We start from the raw sequence: 20,848 nt of genomic DNA, 5'->3' as shown, positions 1-20,848 counted from the left end.
GGAAAGCCTTCTCTCCCCTACCTGAGCTTTAGCTAGAATCACTCACTTCATCTCTCACTCCTGTATCCCCATGAAGTTGGATAAGGCCAGTCAAGGCCCACAATATGGAAGGTTGTGGTGGAAATAACTGAAGACATAGAACTGTAGAGTTGGAAGGGACCACAAAGGTCATCCAATCCAACCCCTGCAATGCAGGGATCTTTCACCCAATGTGAGGCTCGAACCCACAACCTTGCGATTAAGAATCTCATGCTTTAGCAGATGAGCCATCCTCCAGAATACAGGGGGAGTTAGATAACTCTCTGTTCTGAAAAGAAACCCCTTCCCACCCAAATCAGCAGTAAACCTCCAAACCCAGCCACAACAAGGCTCCAGCGGTAACAGTGAAATCTCAAGAAACTGCTTCTTAGTATTCATTCTTCTTAATATTCATTTATGAGACAGGGAGCCACTGTGTCCCAACCCTCTCACTTCTTTCTGCCTTTCATATTTCATGAGTCTTATGCACCTACAGCTCCTGGGAGAGCTGAAAACCAGCTATTTGCATGTGAACTTTTCCTCCTCTTGGTTTATTTAGTATCTTTTTGCTTATGTTGGGTTTAAACATCCACCTCATAATCCCTTATACGGCATGTCTTTTCCTATCTCTGTTGGGAATTATTTTGGGCAGAAGTCTGCATAATTTTAACCACTAATCATTCTATTCTATTTTCAGTATTTGTGCTTCCATCCATAAGAACAATTTTTTACTCTGTCAACCATTTTGAGTAAATAAACACATTTAAATGTAATACAGTGGTACCTCGGGTTACAGACGCTTCAGGTTACAGACTCTGTTAACCCAGAAATAGTACCTCAGGTTAAGAATTTTGCTTCAGGATGAGAACAGAAATCGTGCTCCAGCGGCACGGCACCAGCGGGAGGCCCCATTAGCTAAAGTGGTACCTCAGGTAAAGAACAGTTTCAGTTTAAGAACGGACCTCCAGAACAAATTAAGTTCTTAACCTGAGGTACCAGGTTGTTCTTCTAATTCCCTGTGCAGGCAAGGTAATATAGACATTTATTGGTCATCGCTATATTCCCCTGACTTATCTCACTGCAAAACCTCATTGCTTTGTGTGTGTGGGGGGGGGGGTCCTTGTTGGATCCCCAGGCAAATTTTGTGCCACTAGTCCTTGTATGAGGACTGGTGCCATCCAGGACAAATAATGCAGCAGTTTCGCCTTCACTGCTGGGAGTTGGGAACATGGAATTTCAGGGAAGAGGCTATGTCTTCCTGCTGCCTCCCTTGACTGATTGTATGCACAGGCAGGCAGGCAGAGGACAGAAATGAGGGAGAAAGAAAGAGCTCACCCCTTTTCTTTCCTCCTACGATTCAAAGGAAGGAATGATTTGCAGCACTAATAGAAAAATAAAATACTGTTGTGCCTTAAGTAGCAATGCAGCCTTCATGATCATTATTAGATAAATTTGCCCCCACACATCAAGCTTCACTTTATTTCAAACAAATGTGTAAGCTGGCAGATTGCAAAGAATCTCTGATTTTCAGGGTTCAAGTTCTCCACAGTAGGAACTGAATAATCATTAAGTGCGATCACAACTCAACTGGAAAGCCACCAGGAAGGTACAGCCATGCTTCTCTTTAGTTTATACAGAGCCAAGAGTCTGTATGGTTTAATATTTGTGTGTATAAGCAGCACATCTAATGTTTGCAAAACTTGAAGACATAACTTGGGATATATTTTCTCTAAAGTCTTTATAGTCTGTTTTCACTGAATTCATGCTACTGCTAAAATGTCATTGGGAACATCTCTTTATTTTTCATTTCCCAGTGATTTAAAATTATCACAAAAGGCATGTATTTGCATATGGGCATGAGATGTGTCAGGTTAGAGTCTCTGTCCAAGTAATTCTAAATGTCATTAAAAAGATATAATAATGTACAAATTGACTCTGAATCAAGAATTCCTCATAGCCTTAATAGGAAGGAATTGTTACCCTAATCATGCCTTGAGGTTATCTGGTGAATTAATTATCCATTTCAGGATTGGAAATCCCTCTGGACCAAGCTGTAAACTTGGTTCAGGTACCTGACTAAAGAGCACCTGAACTTCAAATTGTCTTTCAGAGAGGATCCCAAAATTGTTAGGTGACCTTTACAGATACACTTGAAAACCGTATCAGAAGTCTGAATGTCTGAAAAATGCATTTGTAATTGTTGACAATCCGCTCCCAGATTTACGATCTGCAGGTCCTAGCCTTCATTAAGCCACAACAAATGCCTTTGCTCCTGTCAACTGGTCTTTTTCTTAATCAGTTCATTTTTAATCTAAACATCCTCTTGCTATGCATGCCATGCTGTCCCCCCCCCCTCACTCCTCCCTGAGGACTCTGCCAGTCCTTGAAGTGTTATTTCTGCCTCAAGGTGATGACTTCTGCCAGGCTTCTATTGGCGCCAGGACTAACAGTTGCTGAAGTGACAAGCTTACCTTTCTGCAATACTCCACATGTTACAGCCAGCAGTGATCAGTGGAGTGGCACAGGCAGGGCAGCATTGAACACCTGGCTTCCCAATATTGAGCACTGCTGCTGCTAACTGAGAAGGGTGGGGTATGGGAAGTTCAGTGTGGTGCAACCAATCAGATGTTCCTACTATTGCATTCACACCACACTGAGCTCCCTATGCCCCATCCCTCCTCAGCTCAAAGTATTAAGATGCTGTCCCGCTTCTTTTACACAAAGGGGGGCAGATACATCCCAGCAGCCCTTGAAGTTTTTCAAGCAAAACCTTTGGCGCAGTTACTGTATGGGGCACAAATCTGGACGGGGAACCACTGCTCCAGTCTTGAAACTGTTCAGTCTAAATTTCTAAGGCAGATATTCGGCGTCCCCCCCTGTGTTCCAAACGCAGCATTACGACTCGAGGCCTGCCTTCCATCTGTAGAAACTCAGACCTGGCAAAGAACATTCAACTACTGGCTTCGTCTTAATCTAAACCCACCTGGTCTACTGCCTCTAGTAATGCAAGATTCTCACAAAAGCAAGTGGTTCAAAACTGTGCATCAAAAACTCCTTACATGTGGTTTGCATTCACAGTCCCTATTATCAATGGGCCTCATTAAAGCAAAGAGTCTAATTGGCCAGCGCCTGAAAGACATTGAACGGCAAAACAACCTGACCATCTTAAAGAAACTGTGCCCATGGTATACCTACTTTCCCCCTTCTCATTTTGACTCCCCAGCCTCATATTTGTCTAAATTAACCATCCCAAAATACAGACGTGCCTTTACATTGGCTAGATGGGATGTTCTTCCTTCCGCCGTACTCGAAGGTCGTTACCAAAAGACTCCATTTGAAAAACGACTCTGCCCATGTGGAGATGGTAACACGGAAACAGTGTCCCATGTCCTTCTATCCTGCCCTATTTACAAAGACCTAAGGAATGAGATTATTACTCCACTTATTCTCTCCAACCCCGGCCGTTCACCAGACATTACACTGTATTTTCTCTTATCTGATACGGATAGTCAGATAACAGAGAAGGTCGCGAGGTACATCGAGAGAGCTGTGAAATTGAGGGCCACCATCTGAGTGACAGACTTGTTCATCTGACGGACCCCCTTTTGCCTGTTCTTTTCTTCTTTTTATTCTTATTCTTATTTTTATTTTTAATTCTTGTCTAGCTGTGGCCTGTTGGCTTTGCTAATAAAGTTTTGATGATGATCCCCATCCCTCCTGCTTTTAGTAAGCAGCAGCGATGCTCAGTGTTGGGAAGACAAGGGGTGTAACACCATCAAGCTGGCTACTGCTGCCTATAGAAAGCACCATTTACCACAGAACCACTCTAAGAGGAAAGCATCTTAAAGGAAGGGAATTTGGTTTGTGTGCTACAGCAGTGGATTCTTGCAACATTTTTGTGACCCCCATACTCAGCTTTTAGAATAATTTCTTCTGGAGACCTGCATGTTTATCTTCCAGAAGTGGTGAAAAATGTTATTGGCTTTTGGTTCCCATAGAAAATAAGAGAGTGTCCAGGGTAACCCATCACATTTTTGGGGACTGGGTAGGCTATAAGTTTAATAGAACAAATGAAGGGACATTTCAATGGGCTTTCATAGAATTTCATGGAAGCTTCAGTGAATGAGAAAAATATGAACATGCAGAATACCTGAACTTGGAGCTTTGCGGCTCGTATCTGACCTTTCCAGGATGCTGTAAATTTTAGGCTGTCTACTGAACAGCCCATCACCCTAGAAGAGAGAAATAGGATGAAAACCTAAATAATGTATTTCATAAGACCATAAGAAACTTAAAATAACAGATTCATCTGCTGAGTAAGGAAATTGGATTTTTTTTTTTTTATTAAAAAAAGGAGCAAGAGAAAATACAGCATTCTGTAAAAGAAAATATTTCTGGCAATGAAAAATAAGATAGAAGTATTTTTTTCAAACAATATTGTTTCAATCTGAGTAAGAATTTAAGAGCTTAAAAAAACTACATAGTAATTTCTCAAGAAGCACAATCTCTTATTTCCTAGACTATGAATTCCTAATTTACATACCTATGTTTAAGATAACATTTTCTGCACAAAAACATGTTCTGTCTCCACAAAACATTCCCCCAAGAGCTGTCTTCATGTTCTGGCTCTGAAGAGTAGAAATGCTGGGACTTAACCAGAAACCGCTAGCAGAAAATGTGGAAACCTGGCCTACATACTAATGGAGCTACTGCTGCCAGGCAAGGGAATTCCAACCACAGGCACAAAAGTATCCACATGTTTCTGTTTTAACTAATTACTGATAACCATTGCCTTGATTGGCAAGGGAATGCTTTCAGGGCTGCACTGTCCGAACAATCCTACATATTTTTTTTTGTTGGCTGCATCCCAATATATCATATGAGCTTTGGCTCCTTTAGTATAGTCTGTCTTTGCTTCTTGTGTTTCAGCTCTTCTCATGCTGGTGATGCTCTACCGCAGTGGTTTTCAACCAGTGTGTCGTGGCACCCTAGGGTGCCTTGAATGATGGTCAGCGGCAGCACTGGCCTCTGTCCCTCTTTCCTTCCCTCCCTCCTCTGATGCCCTCTTGAGTCTCTGCCTCCCCAAGGCTTGCATGGCTGTTTGTTGCAGCAGTGCTGGCTACAAGCTCCCATGGCGAATGGTGCCTCTGGGGCTGGCCAGGGGGTGCTTCCCAGGCCCCTGTGGGGCAGTGTGAGGAGGCACCTCTCTTTGGGGTGAGGGGGGCAGCTCAGAGACCAGGGTGGCAGCTGCAGCTGCCCAGAGGACTCCTAAGGAGAGGGGAGGGGGGAGGCTGAGAGAACACTCCACAAGGGATGGTGTCTGAAAAAGGGTGAGAGGCTGCCTGCTCTGCAGGCAAGGGGTGACATAACTGGGCTCCTGAGCCCCACAGGGGTGCCGCAGAAAGAATGTAATTGGTCAAGGGAACCGTGGACTCAGAAAGGTTGAAAACCTCTGCTCTACGAGATCAAACCAAACAACTATTTGGGCCAGCATCCTGTTTTTCACAGTGGTCAACTATTGCACAAAGTCTTGATCTCACAGTACTTTCCCTCTTTAAAATATTCTCTCCCAAAGTGCCTTTTTTTTTAAAGGGCACTTGCTGCATGTGGATGAGTGTCCACATATAGCTAGTACTTAAGAACCAAGCATTATTAAAAGGTTCTTAAAAGATGAGTGCAACATATAGTTAGTACTTAAGAACTAAGTGTTCTTAAAAGTTTATTTACACTTACAGATGAATAGATTTCACTGAAATGAATGGAATTTACTTTCAAGTAAGCCTGGCTAGCTTTGCTGTCCCCACTACGCCACTGGAGCACTCATTTTTCAGGGCTTCTGCTTGAGTAACATCCACTTATTTTGGTTCAGCTGGTTGAGTCAGGATAAGGAAGTTATGCCAGCATACTCTGGCTGTGTTGGGAACTGGCCAATAGAGCTGGAGATCTGCTGGATCCTAATTTGCTCATCCAGGCGGGTTTTGAATTTGGGTTGCTCCATAAAATAACACAGAAGCTGCTGCCAGAAAGAAGTCCTTATTATTGGAGAGAAAGTTGTACTGCGGGTCTGCACAACATCAGGCCCTCCTCCATTCCTTCCCCTGCTTTTACAATGCCAGGAGATCAAGGTTTCTCAACTTATCTTACATGTCATGAAGCTTGGTGGCTAACAAGTTATACATGATTACTATATTGGTTTTTCACCTGTTTATTTAATTTAGGAAATTTATATCCTGTTTTGTTTTTTACATTTTTAGAAACACTACTCAGGGTGGCCCACATTAATTTTTAATGCAAAATGTATAATATCTTTAACATATATCTAAAAGAGAGTCCATAACAGAAGATAAAAACCACGGGTTTCTAAGGCAATTAACTAAAAGTCTCTCTAAATAGAAAAAGGTCATAACAAGAGGGTAGGAGAGAGACAGAGAGGGGGCCAACTGGGCTCCATGCAGAAGAGAATGTTTTTGATTGCTATCATTTAGTATTTTCCTGGAAAGAAAGGCAAACAGGAGGCAATAAAAGGAAAGCAAAGGTGTTAAGATATTCATAAAATGGCAACCAGTTCACTTACCTGGCGGTCTCTTGTCGTAAGGCATTCAGAAATGTGTCAGGGTGGAAGAGTTCTGAGAGGTCAAGGGTATCTGAGAGCAAGATCTGCTTTTCTGCTTTACTCACCCAATTCTACAAAGGTAACAATATTGCACATTAATTGGGGAAAAGCACCTAGTTTACTGTTGTAAATGGTCTTGAATCTTGAATACATTCGCCCACCAATCCTCTATACATTATATGCTTATATGTCCCACTGACATCAATGCATATAACCAAGCCCAGGACTGTAGTTTTGGATGCAAATGATAAATGCACTTTGAACTTGATTTTAGTGTGATTGAGGGGCAAGAAAGATGAAGTTGATGCACAACATGACTAGGTTTTTCTTACTCATATGGCAGCTTCCAGCTCAGGGAGCAAAAAATTCATGTTCAATGAGAATGGGGGTGTCTTGTTATCCTTAAAAAAAAATCCCATTCTGGAAAATGTCAGGAGGTAAGTGAATGCCATGGGAAGTTAACCCTTTTACATCAGACTGCAAAAGAAGAGAGACGTAACTTGGATTGTGTTTTCCATTGAAGCAAACGTAGTCTCCATATAAAATGCTATTAACCCCCTAAATTGGATCGTTCAATTTATTTATTTTGACATTTATACTTAATCTTTCTATGATAAAATCAAATTCAAGGCAGCTTAAAATGAATATATAAATCACACAAAATTAAAGTGATTGTGAGAACTGTGGCCTGCATCTGCTAGGAAAAGACTCTTCCATTTTCTGTTCTCAGAAAGAATCTGCCTATCCTGGTATGTAGGTGAACCCTCAAGTGAAAATTTGGTGCTTGAGAGAGGAGCTTACGATGTAACAGAGTGGTCTGGGAAACTAGAAGGTCCTGATATGTGATAGTTGTCTAAACAAAAGGAAATTGTGAAGTCTCATTTCTACTTAAAGGGGTGTTACTAATGTCCTAGGGGCAGATTTATGAGTGGGAGAACGCTGAACTAAGAATGTTTGATGCCATTCGTCTTCTTGTGGTGAGAAACACAGGAACATTGAGCCTGCATCCTTCTAATATCTATCCTGGATTATTATTTTTAACGAAGTTAAGCTTTTTAGCTCTAAAATGGCTTATTTGTTCCTGATCTTCTTCAGAGAAGACAGACTGTAGGCCTTATGGAATGATAGAGTGAGCTCAGTATGTCATATCTAAAAGATAAAATGAAGTATAAAAATCTTCTAGTATTATCTGGAAATGATTGTTTCCACGTTGAAACAAAAAAATAGTTTTATGAAAAGAAGAACAGTCTTGTTTGATGAATGGGACTTATTGGATACAAGCTGTGAACTGGCCCACAAATTCAAATTGGCTGCCTAGGCTTGTCTGTTTTCCCTGTATGTATCCCTTCTTAGTACACAATATGTCACAAAGAACATTAATCTCTTCTCAAATGAATACGCCACTGTATATAACAATATTTACTATGATTCTGAGTAAGCCTTATAGTTACCATACATAAATTAGTTCACAAATTACACTGAATTTTATACACAGCTAATCATAATACATATGCGTCACTAAACATTATAGAAACATAGTACCCCACATAAATTTTGCATGTGAAGTGAAAGTTGGTGAATTATGGCAACAATGGTCACAATATATTATGAAATAAAATAGCGGAAGTGCCACATAGCTTTCATAAATACCTATCATTATCACACTCACATATCCTGTAACAGACATTTTCCTTCAGCTCAACACAATGCATTGGACAATAAGAGGCCCATTAGTTATAATTTTTGGGTTTTGAAGTGCAATATTTATCATAAAGTGAAATCCACATATGCCGTGCATCAGAATAAAGAGACCATGAAATTCTCAGTCATAAAATGAAATCTCACAACCAACCAAATTGCAACTAATTCATTTTCTGAAATCTATCCTTATCCAAAATACATTGGATGGGTTCAGAAGTTCAGTAAACAACTGATAGAGAACATGTGAGTGTCCTCTGACCTCATATTTTTTGTTCCTTTTTCTTCCAGGACAATATGGATGAACTTCACATTCATGAGACACTCATGCATCCCACTGTTTCACTGAACAGAGCCCTCCATGCTATAGTCATATATCACATGCGCTTAAAGGAAGAGGACCAAGACTGGGGCTCCTCTTTATACCCTCATATGGATTTCTTCTTCCTTTACGCTTTGCACTCTTTCATAAAAAACAGCCCTCAAGTCCCCAAACAATAACTTCTTAACCATCTCTGTGGTTTCTATGCTGAGCAATGCATGTTCTGGTCAGCAAAGAAGCACAGAATTCCCTGATGCAGGTAGATGTGCTGCCCATGGCATGCAGCCCCTTGCATTGAAGTGTCTCCTCTTCTCATCTAATCACAGCTGGAACATCTTAGGCTAGTGCCATCAGGATATCCTTCTCAATGGCTCACTAGTTGGCTCTGGTCACCTCCATCTTTTGTAGGAGCTGCCTGATTCATGTGACAAAGCTAGCTTCATATAAAAAATATATCTATTTTTCAAAAAATATTGCTAGTTTTATAGCACTGTCATTGTTGAAAAAGCCACTGAAACAATAATATCACTAAATAAATTGCAATTTGCTTTTCTGTCAGGGTCAAAATATGTTGCTGTGGTCTTTCCCTCAGACACAGCCATTTAATCAGGTGACCTTTAAATGTGTCACAACACAGATTATGAATGTTCATCCCTGACAATTAAGAGTGATTTGATTTTGTTCCCCTTTTCTGTATTCATTAGTTGTACACTGGGCATCTCTGCATGCTCCTTTCAATGATTTAACAACAGTTCCTTTTATAGCATGGCCATAATTGCAATTCCCCATTAGAAAAAACAGCATTTTGTAAATTGTTCAGTATCTAAGTGGTCATGGGAATCATTTTGTAATTTGTTTTTAATAAATTCCTTTTAGCAGCGCCTTCAAAAACATTTAATTCAGTTCCTCAAGAAAGTTATGGGCAAGCAGTTATATTCAATAAAATTATAAGAGACTGCAATGTTTGACAATCACATGAAGTTTGAAGTAATCACTCCTAATATGGTGTTTAATAAAATCTGTGAGCTTGGCTGGGAGATTGATATTTAAATACACAAACTTTTTAACATCACTATATTTTAGTTTAATGCCAGAATCTTTCTTTTTAAAATATATAATTATTAGACAGTTAAATTCAATGCAGAATTCATTGTGAACTCTTCCCATTTTAGATTGCATTGAAATGACCAGAGATAATATAAAAAAGCTAGAGCAAAGGTGTTGAAATTTCCAGTTGAATTATTCCACAGGGCTTTTGTAAATGTCAGAAAATCCACACAGATAGTGCCTGGCCAAGAGGTCAACCAATCAGATGGGAACGATACATCACATTGGTCCACCCATGCGATTTAAGTATTCACATACATAGTGCTGTGGGATATTGTTACAGGAAAGAACTCCAGTGTTACTAGAACTAAAGGAAAATGAGGGATTAGAACTGACCTCAAGTGTAAAGGTAAAGGTAAAGGGACCCCTGAACATTAGGTTCAGTCGTGACCGAATCTGGGGTTGCGGCGCTCATCTCGCTTTACTGGCCAAGGGAGCCGGCGTACAGCTTCCGGGTCATGTGGCCAGCATGACTAAGCCACTTCTGGCAAACCAGAGTAGTGCACAGAAACACCATTTACCTTCGAACTGCTAGGTTGGCAGGAGCAGGAACCGAGCAACAGGAGCTCGCCCCGTTGCGGGGATTTGAACCACCAACCTTCTGATCGGCAAGTCCTAGGCTCTGTGGTTTAACGCACAGCGCCACCCGCGTCCCTGACCTCAAGTGAGGCAGCAGCTTTTGGAATTGGGAATACGTATCCTAGTCCTGGTTCTGGACATAATAAACTAGCCTGCCCTCTCCTGCTAGTCTATCAATTTAGCTACGGCTTAAGCACATACAAAACACACAAGGTGTTGTGACAGGAATCTTCTCCATCCTCTTCGTGACATAGCTGTACTGGGCTAGGGTGCTGGAGGCAAGGTGCAAAGGCAAAACATTTGTAGCATTGTCAGAGAGATTGTTTCCATAGAATTGCTGGTGGAAACTAAGATTTAGTTCTAAAATGCAGGAATTTGTAAGGTACATTGTAAGGTCCTCCTTTTCCAGCTTGAGATTGGTGCTTGCCTTCCTGGACTAGGGGAGGGCCCACCGCATGCTATAGATCTTCTTCCCTTGAGGGGAAAATGCTTCTTTCCATTCCAGTTTTGGAATTCTGGGGAACTGCCCAAAAATTCTGAGTTAGCTTTTTGTGGCTCCTTCTATTTCATCATTGTCTTAGCTGTAGAGCAGAGTAGGGGCAGGGTCGCCAATAGGCTACAGCTGCTGCTGTATTGGAGTCTGGATATTGTTAAGATTCCTGCTCCACCATTGCAGTCAAGAGATTGTTGTTTATCACATGACGGTGTATGTTTTCATTCCACAGAGTGGGAAGTGACGGAGACAGGATGTTTGTGTTACTGTGTTCCGTGAAGTGGGACTATTGTCCGTTGTTTGTTTGTTTTTGCTGTCTGATGCTAGAGAGAGAGGGAGCCATGTTGCAGTGCTCCGTGTATGCTTTATATGTAAAGAAAAGTAGATAAGCCAAAATGCTGAGTTGCTGAGGTCTGTCACATGAACCGCAAAGACTCTGCAGATCCTTGAGTGTTCCAATGTCTGTTGGCATCGGTCGCTGTGATGTTCAGGCAGAAGAAAGCTTTTGAAGCTCCCAAACAATTGACCAGGAGGGAGAGAACATGCCAGTCGGGCATGTGTCTCTGCCAGGGTCCTACTCGAGTGTAGGACAAGCTCTTGACAGATATTAAGTAAGCTACAGTTTCCTATCCCCGTCTCCACCCGAATAAGAGTCTCTAACTAGGAAGAGGGAAGGATGTACAATTCCGGACTTAAGAAAAAGAAAACTATAGTCAGAATATAGGAGGGATCACAGAAGCTTTGTGCCCGAGAGGTGGGGATAATCTGGGTACCCAGGAAGCCTCTCCTCTGCCCCCCTCTCCCAGTTGCCCTGTGGAATCAGAAGATTAAATCAGTGTTCAACAAGGAAGAGGTGCTATTCCCAGAAGCAGGGACTGCACTCTAAATGCCAGAGACAGAACACTGTAAATAATTCCCTCGGCGATGCAAATTTGGCTAAAATAACTTCCAGAAACTAGCACACACAAAACATTATTGTCACAAAGCTTCCTCAAGGTTTAATAAGGTTTCATGCCTGTGGAGTGGCCTAATGTATCTAATAATCCTTAGCAATATGACAGGCTGAGATGTTAATTTGCTAGTGCATTCTTCATCTCATTACGTGTTCCCAAGGGTAAAGTCATTTTATATGAAAGAATGAAATTAAAACACTCTTTATTATAGAACTTCCTAATGCAATATGCATCACCTACAGACAATTCAAGGGAGCCTATTAAGGAAATGAATTTTGGAGCTGGCAATAATAACCTTTTGACTACAATATCTGTCATGGGATGTACTAAGGTTGGATCTTCATAGAAGTTCCGAGAGCCACCGTCAAGGTATTTTGTAGCACCAAAGGGAATGCTTGCATACAAATTCACCTCAGCTTCTGAATGAGTCAGATTCTTCAGTAAGAATGAAAAATGTTATCTGACTTTCAAAAACCATGACTAGAATTTTGCACATTTACTCCAATGTGCACTTTCATTTGTCTAAATAAAAGCTAAAATGTTTCTTCAGATTTGTTAGTTTTCTTGGGAAACTATCCACTAAGTATTTAGAATACCCTAGACATGAGTTACTTTTTCAAATTAAATTACCTTTAAATGATTTTTTCCTGCCTGAAGCAACCAGAAGAACACAACCCCACATGTTGGTGTCCTAGTGCCCACTGAAAAATGGACACCTGCCAAATCATATTCTTCTTATCCTTATAACATCATGCCAGCTTTTGAAGTAGAGTAAGCCATATGAACTTAGTGGAGAGCAAAAAGCCACCTCTTTGTGTTCTGCTTGTGCTACCATGGTGAAATATAGGAATCAGAGTAACTCCCAATCCTAGTGACAGCACACCACCAGCAAACCATCAACTCCTGAGAGGGAGAGCATAGCTCATAGGACAGGGCATGGGACTATATTATTCTGGCTTTGTGTAGTGTAAACTTAAATCACAGAACCATTACAGGACTCCAGGCACAAACACGCAACACAACCCCAACACCATTCCTGAAACTATGGATGCAAGGACAATATATCCATGTAAAAGCTTGGAAACCTTTAGTCACAGGGGTCCATACTATTTTAAGACCAGATTACAGTGGTACCTCCGGTTGCAGATGGGATCCGTTCTGGAGGTCCGGTCGAATCCCGAGGTTTCTGCAATCTGAGGACCGCTTCTGCGCATGCACGTGCAGAGAAACCCAGTCAAATACTTCCGGGTTTGCTGCTTTTGCATCCTGAAGTTTACGTAACCAGAGGGTTATGTAAACGGAGGTACTACTGTACTGCAATGTGTTCTATATGAGGCTTCGCTTGGGCTTGACCTGGAAGCTGCAATTAGTGTAGAATATTTCAGCCTGGTTGCTGGCAGGAGTGAGACCCTGTCAACGCCTGTATTCAGAGACCTGCACTGGTTGCCAATTTGCTACCAGGTGTTATTATTAGTATATAAAGCCCTGAACGACTTGCAACCCATCTACCCTGACTCAATAATTTGTGGAACTGACACTGTTATAGATGCCCAATAATACTTGTTCCACATTTCAAAGAAATAGATCATTTGGTGTGGCAGCACCTACAATTTGGAACTTCTTCCCTATTGACATCAGGCAGGCACCTGTTTTTTTTGGCACATGCTCATTTTTTATGTTCTACAGATGTGTAGAACATATATTTTAATCTGGGTTTTTTTAAAAAAAAAGTATCACTGATTTTAATTATTATTCGGGTGTTTTAAACGCCCAACTGTTGTTAACAGTTTGTATTGATAATTTTATTGTTCTATTATTTTTGTAAACCACTTTGAGGTTTTTTACAATCAAGTGTTATATGAATTTAATGACATGTTGCTGTTTTTTAAAAAAGCAAGTGAAGTGGGAATTTATGCTTCAAGGTATAAACTCTACAAGTCTACAAGTCTATGATTCTAGTCAGTTCTATGAAATAGGTTCCACATCTTCCGCTCCCCCGCCTTGCTATATGTGAAAGTGTTATGTAGACAAAACTGTATTTGTTGAACACTCTAATACAAGCTACCTAGAGATTGCCTTTAATAAAAGAAAGGTAGGTATGAATATGAAATATAAATAGAACACACGCGAACTTTACTTTTTATTATTAAAATTCTGAATCTTAGAGAAATATTAAATTGTACCTGGATAGCATGTGCTCGTGCTACAACAGCTCTGAGATACTGCAAAGGATCTTCTGGGCCCTCCCATTTGCTCTGCCATGTTACGGGGCACTGAAAGAAGAAGAAGATAATAATTGCAGGCATTGCTGAGCTTTGTGAGTCACACAAGAACCTAACTGAAGATGGCTTTGGTTCAAGCTTGCCATATTTACAGAATAAAGATGTATTATGTACAACGAGAATTTAAAAGAAGACCTTACCTTTTGGTTTAGCAAAGCACTTGCTAGTTGTTGTACTTCTGAACTCAACAGCGAGGTTCCTCTGATGACTTTACTGAGAGCAGCGAGAGACAGATGAATACTCTGAACCAAGCGAATGGCATTGAACTGTTCAAGAATAATGAATGACAGGATTGGAGAGCCTTGACGCTCAGAAGGAGGGGACACCTTCTGATGAATCAGATTTGAATTCTAAAAGGGGAGAAAATGTTATTCAATGGGGTGACACAGGGTATTATTTTGTCTCTAATGCTATTCAACACATATATGAAGCTGTTGGGACTTGTCACTAGCGGTTTGGAACAGGGTATCATCAGCGATACTAAATTCTATTTCTCCATTACACTGGAGTCAGGAGAACCTGTCTGGTGCCTGGATTCATTGCTGGACTGGATGGGGGTCAATAAACTGAGCTTGAATCCTGGAAAGATGGAGAATGTGTGGGTGGGTTGTTCCTGTGTCCAGGAGAACACAGGACTGCCAGTTCTGGATGGGGTGGCACTCTCTCTAAAGGAGCAGGTACACATTGTGAGGGTACTCCTTGGCACATCTCTGTGAGCGGCATCCAATGTGACCCACGTGGCCAGGAGTGCTTTTTACCAGCTTTGGCTGGTACACCATCTGTAACCATTCTTGTAATGTGACCGCATAACCACAGAAGTGCATGTGTTGGTAACCTCAAGCCTTGATTACCATAACGTGTTTTATGTGTCATGCCTTGTATCTCATCCAAAAGCTTCATCTAGTGCATTAATGGTCACTGAATAATGCTCCTGTGCATTATGAGCAGACGTTGTTTGTTTTCTGAGACAGGTCAATTATGAAATTTGGTTTTATTCCTAGCTAAAAGCCTACACACACACACACACACACACACACACACACCAGGAAGTAAACAATGTTTTAAATAGACTCTAACAAGTGAATTATACATGATGAACCTGAAACTCGTATTTTGGGGAAACATCTGATGCTGTAGTTTAAATGCAGCTAATTAGTGCTTCCTCTTCAATAATCAATGTTCTTAAATCCCCAGAACTCTGCAAATTGCTCAGCTAAAGCCATTAGCAGAAGATTACTTCAGATTCAATTTTTTGTTTCCTGATTTCCCCCAAAATCAAGCTCTGAAATCATATTATATGTAATGGAAAAAAGCTACACAGGCTAAAAGTCTTTACATAAATTATACATTTACAGCATTAAATTTTCTTTTTTGATAATTGTACAATAAGATCAGTCATTTTTATCAGCTGGTTTTGAGTTGGTTCTGATGATATGCCAACCTGACGTGTGTTTAAAAAAAGCTATTCATACAAGCAAGTGAGTGTGCGCCTCTCTTCCAGCGTTTTGGCCAATGCTTGTGATGGCACTGAGACAACTGGCAAGCACTCAGCACTTATTTTAAAATTTTATAAAACTACATTTTATTTAATTAATAAAACCATGGGAAAGTATGTTCAGAGATTTCTTCGTTTGACTCACAAACCATGGAGGACCAAAACATTTATGTATATGGCAAAAGGTTACATTAAAGCAAGCTCTTCTCACATTTTCATTAGAAACAGATTACATATATATGATTTTACCTATGATTTTAATGTAGCCTAATTTGCATATATATATATATATATATATATATATATATATATATATATATATAACTTTGTGGAAAGAAAGTTACAATTGAACATGCCGAACTATTTCCACAATGGACTAATCCTTGCTATATGCGTACAAGTGTTGTGCTGGACTAAATTTCATAAGAGTACAGTGGCTGACTTATTTAGAATTTTAATTCAATACGTAGAAAAAAGTTATCAATCACATTTACTATATGGCACAGCAGTGACAATACTTTCATCGCCTGTCAGTTTTTACCAAGAAGTTGCTTCAGAAAATGGCCTGACGGCTGCAACTGATTTAGGTGGCTTTTCATGGGCTTCATTTACCACTCTCTTTCCAGTCACCATTGTCAAAAGAAAGGAAAATAAATAGGAAAGCTCCGCCAGAATTTATTTTGACAACGTTAGCACACCACATTATTCTTGTTGTCAGCTGCGCTGTTCCCACATTTATATAGTGAGTTTCTTCACCACCAATCCATGTCACTGATAACTACTAGTGGGAAAAAATCACAAAACAATGGCTCACACAGTGGGTCCTACTAGATGTTAAGGTCATGGGGTGGGAAATTCATCATGGTGATGCCAATTATTACATATATTTAGGTGCCAGGCAAAAACATTGTTCTGCCAGGCCTTTGGCTAATTCAATGATCTATGGCCTTTTAAACTATGTATGGGTTATTGTTTTTATTTGTTCTTATGGTATGCATTTTTGTGTTTTTATATTGTAAACTGCCCTGTGGTCTTTGGATGAAGAAATGTAATTAATTAGAAATTCTATAGAAATTATAATAATAGTAATAATACATGTGGTGAATATAAGATCCAGTCCAGATTCAGTTATCATGTACATTCATACCTCGGGTTGTGAACGTGATCCGTGAGGGAGGTACATTCACAACCCGCAGCGTTTGCAGCCTGAAGCACTGCATCTGTGCACACGCGTGACACAATTTGGCGCTTCTGCGCATGGCGTCATTTTGCGCTTCTGCACATGTGCCAAAGCCCGGAAGTAACCTGTTCCGGGTTTGGCGCAGTCCGCAAGCCGAAAACGTGCAACCCACAGCATTCATAACCAGAGGTATGACTTGTACAGTGGTACCGTGGATTAAGAACTTAATTCGTTCTGGAGGTCTGTTCTTAACCTGAAACTGTTCTTAACCTGAAGCACCACTTTAGCTAATGGGGCCTCCTGCTGCCGCTGCGCCGCTGGATCACGATTTCTGTTCTCATCCTGAAGCAAAGTTCTTAACCCGAGGTACTATTTCTGGGTTAGTGTAGTCTGTAACCTGAAGCGTCTGTAACCTGAAGCATATGTAACCCAAGGTCCCACTGTACTCATTTCTAGTGAAAGGAATTTGCCTCATAGACACAAATACACCAACTTCGCAACACTTTTGCATTCCGCGTCTGGTTTCAAAATTATCCTATTCATGAACTTTTCTTGAAAACAGCACAGATGATCTGCGACTGCCACAATGTGTCTTCACTGACTACAAACTACAATAGGATAGAAGCCTTAGTGGTCAAGTCATTTTTTGTGATCAGCACCAACTCCAGGACTGCCATATTTTAAAGAGTGAAAATCCAGACAGAAAAGTTGCTGGGTTTTTTTTTTTTTGGCTTGCCCAAAGTTGTGCACAAGGGGAGTTCCTGCAGTTCAGTGGCACTTAGAATGCCTCTATACCAATTGCAGCATAAAATCAGATTTATATTGCCACACCCCAATGCCTGTGACTCAGTTGAGAGGTAGAGCTTTTACTGTGACAGCATGATCAGAGACAAATAAATAGGCTGTGTGGTTGCTATGGTGACTAAATTTGTGGACCCTTGAAAAATCCTCACAAACTGTTGCAGAGACTCCTAGTAACAGTATCATGCAAATTACTTTTGTGGGGCTGCATCAGTTTGGGCATCTCCTGCTCAAAACAGGGAAATAATACTTTCAGAGAAACTTTGTAATGATAAGTGGTTCCACTTTAGTGCAGTACAATGAGAGTAATTTAGTTTATTGACTACAGAACTACACCCCAAGCATTACAAACATATGTATCATCATTATTATTATAATATTTTTTTAAAATGGCTACGCTTTACAGAACTGCTCATTATAATATTTAGTAAAAAAAAAATCTGTAGTTTAGTAAGCTGTGGAGAGATGTCAAGTTTTCATAATTTTCATAGTGAAATATATTTTAAATATACATTAATGTATACTAAAGAGAACTATTAAAATTATTTCAAGTCTGCAATGTTTCCTCACTTAAAAATTAAAGTATTTCAAAATTAATTATAATTTTGAGGGGAACAAACTGCACTTAATGCTGATTAGTATTCTTAACTGAGTAATTTTTAATTCAAAATGACCATCAGAAAGAAATGTGTCAGAAAGAAATGTGTCTATAGTTAATCATATTGATTTTAATAAAATATAAAATGCAGTGAGTAATTATGTAGATTAAAAATGGAAAGTGATTCATCCAAAGGAATTTGGAATTTGGAAAGAGGCATCTATATTAAAAAATATTCATAGTTTTTCAGGTATGAAAGTATCATTTTTGGTTGGCAGTTTCTACTAACTGAACCAGGAAGATAATAATTATGGTCCTTACTTGAGCAGATCTGCATACATATCCCACAACTAATGGTTTTCAAAGACGGTTTTGACAGCGCCAACAGTCAACCTGGATGATTTCCAAGCAATGATTGAAAATGTCCAAGCCCAGCACATCAACTCACAACTGAGATATTTGGCTACAACAGATAAAAGCTGCAATGCTGGCTTAAGAAAGGGAGCACCACAATAATTCTTTTCAGGTGTTACTCATATGCATTTACTAAATGCGCAGAGGGGAAGGAGGATCATCTACAGAGGTGTGCTAAAAGCTGGATTCAAGTGGAATCCTGTATGTGCTGGTCAATACTCATGACAGCATTTCCACACACTGATGCTATTGGCTTCAACCAATTCATTGCTTATTTGTTTAAATTTATATTTGCCACGCACAGCAATGACTTAAGGTTGATACTGAAAGGGACATAATTCAAATTTTGGCTTTGGAAGTAACTTCATGTCAGCAGTATAAAACTAACATGTTTCCTTTAGGCCTCTGCCATAGTCATTATTGTCTCCTAAATGTACAGATTTCTCATCCATTCTCACTCTAGTTATCTAATTATTGTACCCATTTTTAAAACAATATACAAAGAATACATGTAGTATTCAAACAGATGATGAAAATCAAAACAAATTTACATAAACTAGTATATATTGCAGAATTTATTTTAGTCAAAATTTAACAAGGAACTGCAGATCCTTTGAATATGCTACAATGGTACAGAAAATAGAATTGACCCATACAGAAAATAAACTTTTTTAAAAAATCTAGTCCTCAGCTAGCTGGAATTTTTGCATTAAGTTTTCTAACAATACTCAGAATCATACATGGATTACTGGTTGCCTAAAGTGGCTCACTAAATCTTTCCAGAATCTTGAAATGATGAGACATTCTGCCATCAGTATGTGGGTTGAAAGGTCTTTACTTTTCAAGTTTTTATCCAACTCCTCATTTATATTGAGCAGTGCTACTTCTGGAGATATGCTCACTACCTGTGAGGTGATATTACCTGTCTCTTGAAAAATTTGTACCGAAAAGAGATCTACCTTACTACAACCTGCAGCCACATTCTTTTCTTTGACAGAAAAAAAAATGCATCAGTTGAAAGGAGTCTTTGGTTCCAACAAAATATTATCTGAAATCCATGTTGTACTGGAATTCCCTTTTTGTGGAATGCCCATCTTTCAAATATAGACATTTTACCTAGACTGTTCTGTTGAAAGTAACTGAAAACTTTACCAACAAATGACCCTCTTACCTGATTAAGCTTCTTCCATAGATTGAGGACTGGAGAAAGCTCATTAGACCAGATTTCCCTGTCAAATTTGCAGCCAGCAGTTACAGACCTGCTCAAGATCCGAAGCTGTGAAATTACCTGTGAGATAAAAAGATAATATGACAGTGTGTGAACACTTAAGACAATTCTCTAGTAAGGTTATGGGTAAGTCAAATAAACAGAATTATCTTCTGGAGGTTGGGGTGGAATCAAGCACTTCAAATCCGACTCAAGGCTGCAGTACCCTAACCAGTTATGCATGTATATTCATGATGGCAATGCAACTGTAGCAATCATAAATATGTGCAGGATTGAATCACATATTATTGAAATCCTTGTGATGTGGTAGGAGAAGGAAGCAAGCATATATTGTCTTGCTCAGGGGTCGGCAAACTATGGTCCGATGGCCGTATCTGGACCAATTGCCCTCTGGATCCGGCCCGTGAACGGTTCTGCAACCCCCGCTTGGATTGGTGCAATCGCCATTTTTTCCCTGGGTGCCATTTTTTTGTGGAAACCCCCCCCCCAGGGACTAAATCTCCCAGCATGCTCTGAGGTTGCTCAGACTTCCGCGATACTGGCCAATCCGAAGCCTTAGCAAACTTAGGCCTCCCCTCCACTGGCCGGTTTGACACGAGCTGGCAGCCAATAGCGACCTTTCCCAAGACTCGCTGCTCCAATCGGGGCGAGGCGCAGGGCAGGGCGCCTTGTTGACATCTAGCTCTGAGAAGGGAGGAGGAGAGGTGAAGGGGCGGGAAGAAGCGGGAGCAGAGGGCCTGGAAGAAGGGAGGAGGAGGAAGACTCTTTTGTGCTGCTCGGCGGTGGCACATTAGCAGCACGGTCATGGACACCCTGGGGCAGGGGCCCTTCCTGACGGGGTGACCGCAGCCACTCCGCGCCCAGCGCCCAGCAGGGCGCCCCCTCCCCAGCCCAGCCCGCTCTGTCTGAACGTGGTGAGTGGAGGTATCTCAGCCGCTCTGTCTCTGAGGGAGGGAGTGTGCGCATGTGCGCACACGTGGTCCGGCCCGCCACAAGTTCTGAGGTACACTGAACCGGCCCCCCGCAGAAAAAGTTTGCTGACCCCTGGTCTTGCTGCTATCACTAGC

The 20,848-nt window shown here is 40.6% G+C and overlaps 1 protein-coding gene across 2 annotated transcripts in view; it reads right to left on the bottom strand.

Moving 5' to 3' along the window:
• Nucleotides 1-20,848, bottom strand: part of DYNC2H1 (dynein cytoplasmic 2 heavy chain 1) — a 153,275-nt gene that overhangs the window by 8,734 nt on the left and 123,693 nt on the right. For both annotated transcript variants that reach the window (XM_079973223.1, XM_079973224.1), the window contains 5 exons: nucleotides 19,725-19,841; nucleotides 14,206-14,415; nucleotides 13,967-14,056; nucleotides 6,593-6,702; nucleotides 4,169-4,250 (listed from right to left, as the gene is read on the bottom strand). In XM_079973223.1, coding sequence (XP_079829349.1) covers nucleotides 4,169-4,250; nucleotides 6,593-6,702; nucleotides 13,967-14,056; nucleotides 14,206-14,415; nucleotides 19,725-19,841 — 609 coding nt within the window. The remainder of the gene's footprint in view (nucleotides 1-4,168; nucleotides 4,251-6,592; nucleotides 6,703-13,966; nucleotides 14,057-14,205; nucleotides 14,416-19,724; nucleotides 19,842-20,848) is intronic.

The sequence above is a fragment of the Podarcis cretensis genome (genome assembly GCF_951804945.1).
Source record: "Podarcis cretensis genome assembly, chromosome: 4".
Lineage (NCBI taxonomy): Eukaryota > Metazoa > Chordata > Lepidosauria > Squamata > Lacertidae > Podarcis > Podarcis cretensis.
The sequence above is the reverse complement of the archived record's forward strand: the minus strand, read 5'-3'. Positions and strand labels throughout refer to the sequence as shown.